We start from the raw sequence: 9,211 nt of genomic DNA, 5'->3' as shown, positions 1-9,211 counted from the left end.
GATCACATCCTACTCATTCACTGTAACTCTTCCTTAAAGCTGACTGAAGAATAACTGAATGTTTCATCTGATCATTTATCTGATCTCAAGATATTCAGCACTTAATATAGCACTTTTCATTTGCTCACTATTTTTTTGAAAGAAAATTATAAAATGTATAACAATAAACATTTCAGCATTAAAAAATAAAAAGGAAAAAACGATGTGTTCTGTGTGTGAAGTTTGCTTCTTTAGCTTTACACTGTGGCTACGATGCTAATGTAGCTAACAATTAATGGAAGATTACAGCCACCAGTTTAGCATCATGTATACTGTAAAGGATTACAGAATAATCAGACAGTAAACTCCATTAAAGTCCATTAATGTCCATTAAAGTCCAGTCGTATGGTCACCTGAGAGAAACCAGAGCTCCTCTGCGAGTTCCTAATTTAATTCTCACCTCATTAATATTTAATGATCATCGTACACCATCGATCATCTCTCTCTCTCTCTCTCTCTCTCTCTCTCGCTGAGATCAGATAATTACCCTGCTGTCACACAGTAATGTGATCAAAGCCGTACGTTGCTCTTCGTATTTATGCTAAAGCGATGCTTTGAGTATATTCTGGTTGTGTTTAGGTGTAAAGTCACATCATGAAAATGTTAATCATTATTTGTTGCTTTTTTATTTATGGATTTATTTAACAATTTTTTTTGGCCATATTCTGTAGAGGTGCCAATATTTCTGCACTTTTAAGCTAAAATGGATGTTTTAGTACATTAGCATTAACATTAATGGCTAAAGGTTCATGACCCTTCTGTAATAACACACACCTGTCAATCATTATAATGGGGAGGAGCTTCCAAAAATGAGGTGTAACTGGCAGCTCCGCCCCCTGCATTATATTACATGTAAATGTGTGTGTGTGTGTGTGTGTGTGTGTGTGTGAGAGAGAGAGAGAGAGAGAGAGAGAGAGAGAGAGAGAGAGAGATCTCTGACACACTACACCTGTGACATTAATAATGAATAAAGTGGAGCTGCAGGACTTCAGGTGTGTGTTCATGTGTGTGTTCAGATGTGTCTAGGTGTGTTCAGGTGTGTGTTCAGGTGAGTTCAGCTGAGCTCAGGTTTGTTTTCAGGTGTGTTACAGTTGGGTTTCAGGACTACAGGTGTGTTTAGGTGTGTTACAGTAACAGCAGCATGTCCAGGAGAAGATGGGTCGAACTAAAGATCTGCCAGACCATCAGCTGCTCAGCTCCAACCAGACGCTCACACACACACACTCCACCGACTAACACCGCTGCAGGTACGTGCAGATTAATAACACACACACACACACACACACTCCACCGACTAACACCGCTGCAGGTACGTGCAGATTAATACACACACACACACACACGTTAGTATCAAACTGAAGTCATGAAGCAGAACTAGAGAAGAAAGCGTTCTGATTGGCCGACTGCTGAGAACAGTATTAATGAGTGGAGTGTTCTGGTGTTAGTGATGTAGCTGTAATGGATTTATTGGGATAATCATTTAGTTTCTACTGCATTCTGACAGCTACAGTTTTTATTTATTAAAGAAAATAACTTATTGTAAAAGTAAATTAAAAAAAAAAACTTTTTAATGTTGTGAAACATCAGTGAAACGAGTGAGTTCCTGTTGTCTCTTGCGTTATAGCAGCTATAAACACTCGTTCTCTCACCAGCCTCTCTTTATTCTCTCTCTTCAAGTTAATAAGACAAAGAAAATCGCAGCTTGTTCCGCATGTTACTGAGAAACCACAAAGAAGCGTAAACTCCTCTGTCCTGAAGACGTCGGAAAACTTAAAGTTCCAGCTTTACCTCTGACTGTTACAGAGCGCTGACACTGGAGACTCCTTCCATACATGTTACATAAACATCTCCTTACAGAAAACTTCACCACATCAACGATTACAAACAGTTTTAATCTGTTAATGCGGAGCGTCCGCTGTACACGTCCCTGTGAATGAGCTGTTGCTATAGAAACGATAACGTATTAGAACGAGTGCATTAATATAAACCTGCGCTACTGTCAGAGCTGCTGTTATAGAAAACTAATCAACACCTTCTGACCAATCAGAGTGCAGAACTCAGTGTGGTGTAATGAGTAATAATAAGGAATATCTAATGATGTAAGACTATAATTGTGAAATGTACCAAATCTACCTCATTTATTGGTTGTGTAAAAATATTTCTAATATGTGCAAAATATCAGTTTGTAAAGAAGTATTGAGACTTTCTGAATTATTTTGAAATGTAGAAAATTGAAAGGCCCTTGAATTGTCCAGTTAACCAATCTCTTACACGTATTTATTTCATTTTTATTTTAAACGTGTTGCTATGCTAACAGCTAGCATAACAGCCTCAACACTTTAGCTAGGGCTAGAAGGGCCTTCGTTCTGCGTGATGACATCACACGCCTGCGTGATGACGTCGTGTACGCGCCGTAAGTTTACGTGGAAAAACATGGCGGCGGCAGTGGCTGCACTAGCTGGCAGTTGTCAACGCGCAGCCTGACAATCCCGCACGGTTTTGGGACGTTTTTATCGGAATTGTTTAATGTCACCCGGCCAGATTTAATCGTAAACGTCGGTGCTATTAATCGACGCTTCGTATGAAGTCATTTTATCCCGTGTTTAGGTTCAGAAACCGCAGAAATGGAGGATGAGGAGCGGCGGAGGAAGCTGGAGGCCGGCAAAGCGAAGGTGAGAGCTCATACATGTTTATATGTGATTATAAACATTAACATGAGACCTTAAGGAGTGGAGCTTGTTTTGCTGAATGTTCGAGTGCAGTGTTTGTGCTAACCTCCTACTGACAGCAGCTCTGGGCTTCTCTGCCTCTGCTAGCTGGATTAGCTGCATACCTGAAATAACTTAGATTTCAGATTTCACTACTGTGAGCTGAGAACTCTAACATTTCTCCTGACTGTGCTGTTTTAACCTCTTAGTAATCACAGCAGAACCACAACCAGAACCAGAACCACAGCCAGAGCCAGAGCCAGAGCAGCCCGACCCCAGCTCTCTTCCCATCTCACTGCCTGGAAATCGATCTGATCTCCACTTTCTGCTTCAGAAAGCTCTTCTGAGGAGCATTAGTGTGGGATTACATTACAGTAAATCCGCAGGGTCCTGCTCCTCTCGGATCAGCTGCGTGGGCTGAAAGTTAGACAGCTTTCTGTCATGACTTTCCCAGATGATCCCGCTGTGGATTAGAGAGGACACCCTGTCCATGCTTCAGTGAGAGATTGCATTTCTTACAGCAGGTCTTCTTTTATTTACTGCAGTTAAGAGATGTTAATCTCCTTTATCTAACTGAGCAGTTTGGGTTAAGGGCTTTGCTCAAGGCCAGCGCTGGCAGCTTGGTGAAGCTGGGATTTGAACTCACAACCTTCTGAGCAGAAACCCAACGTCTTAACCACTGAGCTACTATTTTTACTCGCACTGGCCTTCTCTCCTGTCTCTGATCGTCTTGTTTGTGAGTCGTCTCTTCTGGACCGGATCCCTTTCCTTTAGCACAACGTTTGCCTATAGGTCCTTCACATGGATCTTTCGTCTGACCCGGTTCTGCTTCTTGGCCCATGGTTTTTCTTCTGTGACCTCGGTCTCTCCTGTCAGCTCGGCTGTGATTGTCCTCTTTGTCCTGGACCTTTAACCATGTTGTTTTTCCAGCTTTGGCCATTTCAGTAGTTTCTTTGGTATCGATTATTAAGTATAGTTTATTATCCTGTACAGAAGTTAATGGAGATTTAAGAGGTTTAAAACACTTCGGGTTTTGGTTTCCGTTAAGCCTTGGCTTAGTGTGGACTGTGTCGGGGGATTAGCGTGGCCTGTGTCGGGGGGTTAGCGTGGCCTGTGTCGGGGGATTAGCGTGGCCTGTGTCGGGGGATTAGCGTGGCCTGTGTCGGGGGGTTAGCGTGGCCTGTGTCGGGGGGTTAGCGTGGCCTGTGTCGGGGGATTAGCGTGGCCTGTGTCGGGGGTTAGCGTGGCCTGTGTCGGGGGGTTAGCGTGGCCTGTGTCGGGGGATTAGAGTGGCCTGTGTCGGGGGATTAGAGTGGCCTGTGTCGGGGGATTAGCGTGGCCTGTGTCGGGGGTTAGCGTGGCCTGTGTCGGGGGGTTAGCGTGGCCTGTGTCGGGGGGTTAGAGTGGCCTGTGTCGGGGGATTAGAGTGGCCTGTGTCGGGGGATTAGAGTGGCCTGTGTCGGGGGATTAGAGTGGCCTGTGTCGGGGGGTTAGCGTGGCCTGTGTCGGGGGATTAGCGTGGCCTGTGTCGGGGGTTAGCGTGGCCTGTGTCGGGGGGTTAGCGTGGCCTGTGTCGGGGGGTTAGCGTGGCCCGTGTCGGGGGGTTAGCGTGGCCCGTGTCGGGGGGTTAGCGTGGCCCGTGTCGGGGGGTTAGCGTGGCCCGTGTCGGGGGGTTAGCGTGGCCCGTGTCGGGGGGGTTAGCGTGGCCCGTGTCGGGGGGTTAGCGTGGCCCGTGTCGGGGGGGTTAGCGTGGCCCGTGTCGGGGGGGTTAGCGTGGCCCGTGTCGGGGGATTAGCGTGGCCCGTGTCGGGGGGTTAGCGTGGCCCGTGTCGGGGATTAGCGTGGCCCGTGTCGGGGGATTAGCGTGGCCCGTGTCGGGGGATTAGCGTGGCCCGTGTCGGGGGATTAGCGTGGCCCGTGTCGGGGGGTTAGAGTGGCCCGTGTCGGGGGTTAGCGTGGCCCGTGTCGGGGGATTAGCGTGGCCCGTGTCGGGGGGTTAGCGTGGCCCGTGTCGGGGGGTTAGCGTGGCCCGTGTCGGGGGGTTAGCGTGGCCCGTGTCGGGGGGGTTAGCGTGGCCCGTGTCGGGGGGTTAGCGTGGCCCGTGTCGGGGGATTAGAGTGGCCCGTGTCGGGGGGTTAGCGTGGCCCGTGTTAAGGGATTAGCGTGGCCCGTGTCGGGGGATTAGCGTGGCCCGTGTTAAGGGGTTAGCGTGGCCCGTGTCGGGGGATTAGCGTGGCCCGTGTTAAGGGGTTAGCGTGGACTGTGTCGGGGGTTAGCGTGGCCCGTGTCGGGGGATTAGCGTGGCCCGTGTCGGGGGGTTAGCGTGGCCCGTGTCGGGGGGTTAGCGTGGACTGTGTGGTGGTGAGTAAGAGGTTAACAGCGGTCAGAGTGACTCGGTCAGAGCGGGTCAGCTGGCACTAACACACTGAGGACGGATCGATCACATGGCCTTGCTTTAAAACACTGAATTGTTTATTGTTTTAGGGTTTATATTTATTAATAAAGGTTATAAATGTGTTCTCCTGTCTCTCTCTCACTCTCTCCACACCAACCGCTCAAACTACACCGAGCTAAAAGCAGAAATTAGCCTGATTTCCCAGTGGCTTTGTCTCGGCTGCGGCACGTCGGCCCACTTATTCAGCTGATCACACGAGCCGAGCCGAGCGAGGCGGATCGTTAAAATAGAGCAGCCTTTCACTGATACGGGCTGAAAAATAAAACTCTCCAAAGACTGTAGGGAACCGAGTTCTGGATCAGTTCAGTTTAAGGCCCTGAGGGAAGAATTAATGAGGTGACACATGCAGTATAGCGTCATTGCTAATTAGCGCGCTACGTGTCCAGTAAGACTGCATTGCTATTCAGCGCCTATTCCCTAGTTCAGTGCACTATGTAGGGTACGAAATAATAACGGTATTCCCCTACCGTTAAATCTGATCGCAATGTGGCCTTTATTTTTATTTCTTCATCTCGACGTTCTCTTTATCATAAAACACTGCCTGTAGTTAGAATATAATATAATATAATACTTTAGAAAGCGTAGTTTGCTCTTGATAACAGACCAGGTTCCTAAACGATGATGATGATTGATACATTTAATCAGCCAATCACAGGCTCTGACATAAGCTCCGCCCTTGCTGACTCAGGAACGCGTGTCGCTCTGTAAAACTCGGCTTTACCTGTGTCTAAATGTGGAACGTGAGATATTAAACGTTCCAATGTGGTGATGTTGCATTTGACTACGTAAATGTTATTAAATTTAAATAATGTTTGAACTTCCGTCTCGTCGTGATGGAGGAAAATTATATATCTAACATTCTACACTATAGAAATAAATAGAGTTTCATCACAGCACGCTTATTTGAAATTTAATAATAATAAGTTTTGATAAATTTGCACCCTTTCTAGACATTTCCCGTGATTTATGCTAACAGTTAGCTCGAGTTCACAGAGTGAATCCACAGTGTGTAGGTCAGTGAGGTCAAAGGTTAAACTCCTAAACACTAATTGGATTACATTTGATTCCATTTAGAGGCACAACATCAACGGCGCGAAGAACCAGGACAAATCCTGACACCTGAGATATTTTCTGTAGTGTTATACATGTAAATAATAAACACTGCGTGTGTGTGTGTGTGTGTGTGTGTGTGTGTGTGTGTGTGTGTGTGTGTGCGCGCGCGCGTGTGTGTGTGTGTGTGTGTGTAAGATACTAACAGGACGGTGTGATGAAGTGGAGTTACTGTAACCAGCCCAGAGTTGATTATTTTCCTATAACAGCATGACCTCAAGTTTTTTATTCCTTTTACACCACAGCAACTAACCAACAATTACAATTTATTAAAATTAAAGAATGACATCTTACTTTTATTGGTTTATAGTGATATATAATATTCAGAAAATAAGTGAGTTCCTGTTGTCACTTACGTTATAGCAGCTATAAACACTCGTTCCCTCACCAGAGTCTCTTTATCGCAAAACTTAAAGTTACAGCTTTACCTCTGACTGTTACAAAGCGCTGACACTGGAGACTCCTTCCATCAGTGTTACATAAATGTCTCCTTACAGAAAGCTTCAGCACATCAGTGATTATAGATGGTTTTTAATCTGTTTATGTGGAGTGTTGGCTGTTTGTGTCCCTGTGAATGAGCTGTTTCTATAGAAATGATGATGTATGATTATAAACTCAGCAGCTACAGTGGTATATTGTGTGAATGGTGATCAATGCACCGTCCCTGAGCAGGTCATCGATGTTCTTCCAGCTGCTCCTGTTACATGTTGCCCCAGCAGCTTGCCTTCCACTGTCCCATATTGATTTGATGTGGCTTTTATGCCAGCTGTCCTTCCTGATGCAGCCCTCTCTGTATATTCAGCTTGTGCCCTGCGCTGAGCGTACACTATCCTGCGCTTCCCCGCTGGCTGGAGTTAGCGCCCGGCGTTAGCGCCCAGAGTTAGCGCCCGGCGTGGGGCTCAAACCCACGATCCTCAGATCAAGCGTCCCATGCTCCACCAGCTGAGCTAGCCGGGGTCCTTCTGTGAGCAGGCGAAGCGATATCATGGTGCTGGAAGACATTTCTTTGATCACGATGCCAGAAAAACAGTAGTGAAAAAACACTTTAAAATGAGTTTGATGATACTTTTATTTAATTATTATTTCATTAAGGAGGAAATGAGGTTTATAAAAATAGAAAATTCTAATATCAAGCCAGCTACTTCCAAAGTTTGTAATTGTTATTAAACAAACAAGATTAAAAAAGATTACGCAATATCTGCAGTGTCTCAGAGAAGTGTACTGTGCCACAGTTCGTCATAAATCAGTATTATATCATCGTATTGTCTGGCTCTAATGGCAGGAATCAGATGTGGGGGTTAATAGAGCTGGAGTGCGCTAGCTCAGGGACGAAGCCGTGCCACTCGGAGGGATTCAAACTCCCCAGTCTTTTTTAAACTCATGTCCCTCTCCCACGCGTCCCTCTAACGAAAGTGATGCTGATGTTACGTACTAATTTAATGATCGTTCGGTAAATAAGTCAGACACACTGTTACTTTTAATTCACATTCATAATAAACTCTAAAAAAATCTCCATTTCCCGCGACAGAAAGCGAGAGCGCCGTATCAGGAGACTCCTGCACACCTGTCAATCATTCTGAATTCACATGCTGATTGGCTCATCTGCTGTTCTGGCTTCCTTCACCCCCGAGTTTGTGCACCTCTGCGTTAGGATAAAAGCAGACACTCGGTGACTCTCTAGACGGATTCTTCAGTGATGTAACTGTGGCGTGTCCAGTTCTGTTTATCGCTGATAATCCACCCGAGACACACACACACACACACACACACACAGTTATAACACACACACACACACACACACACACACACACACACACACACACACACACAGTTATAACACACACACACACACACACAGTTATAACACACACACACTTCTCCCACGCGGGAACGTCGTCTCTAACGCTTCACACCACAAGCAACAATCCAAACACACACACACTCTCTCACACACACACGCACACACACACACACACTCTCACACACACATTCACACACGCACACACACTCACAACATTTCACACAACAGATATAAATAGTGTATTCTTATGTATATTACAAAATTGCAGTTAAAGATGGAAAACAACAGACTGACTCACAAACACATTTATTATAAAATTAGAATAAGTAAATATATTCTTCACACACACACACACACACACACACACACACACACACACAGATGATATTTTCTCCTGTCACTGGCAGACATACCACCTGTTAAAGGTTATGACCTCAGGGTCAGCTGTCGTGTTGGTGAGGTTAGGAGCGCCCATGTGAGTGTGGAAGTAATGACGTGTTGTTTATGTTGCTCTGACAACTGTCTCTCTACAGAACAGGGGTGTGTGTGTGCGCGTGTGTGTGTGTGCGCGCGTGTGTGTGCGCACTCCATTGAATAATGTTCCACTGTTTATAGAAACATTTGAACTGAGAGTTAGAATCAATTTTCTATTTTCTTGTCTCTTATTTCTTAATTATACCGAACAAATAAGCCTCCAGCATCTCGCATTTCCCTCAAGCTCACGGAATAATCTGCAACTAAGATAATCCCAACTCCAGGATCAGCCACATTCTAGAGGAAAACGCTATGGAAAACAGCCGGTGTGGGCGGGGCTTGATGTTCTAGAGGAAGGAAACTGATTTACACCATGGTGGTGATGATGATGTTCTAGAGGAAGGAAGCTGATTTACACCATGGTGGTGATGATGATGTTCTAGAGGAAGGAAGCTGATTTACACCATGGTGGTGATGATGATGTTCTAGAGGAAGGAAGCTGATTTACACCATGGTGGTGATGATGATGTTCTAGAGGAAGGAAGCTGATTTACACCATGGTGATGATGATGATGTTCTAGAGGAAGGAAGCTGATTTACACCATGGTGATGATGATGATGTTC

At 45.8% G+C, this 9,211-nt stretch overlaps 1 protein-coding gene across 1 annotated transcript in view; it reads left to right on the top strand.

The window, feature by feature from the left end:
* Window positions 1-2,452: 2,452 nt before the first annotated feature.
* Window positions 2,453-9,211, top strand: part of akap9 (A kinase (PRKA) anchor protein 9) — a 92,391-nt gene continuing 85,632 nt past the window's right edge. Inside the window, 1 exon segment of the mRNA XM_053236686.1 lies at window positions 2,453-2,711. Coding sequence (XP_053092661.1) covers window positions 2,664-2,711 — 48 coding nt within the window. The 5' untranslated portion in view covers window positions 2,453-2,663.

The sequence above is a fragment of the Pangasianodon hypophthalmus genome, chromosome 9 (genome assembly GCF_027358585.1).
Source record: "Pangasianodon hypophthalmus isolate fPanHyp1 chromosome 9, fPanHyp1.pri, whole genome shotgun sequence".
Lineage (NCBI taxonomy): Eukaryota > Metazoa > Chordata > Actinopteri > Siluriformes > Pangasiidae > Pangasianodon > Pangasianodon hypophthalmus.
The sequence above is the reverse complement of the archived record's forward strand: the minus strand, read 5'-3'. Positions and strand labels throughout refer to the sequence as shown.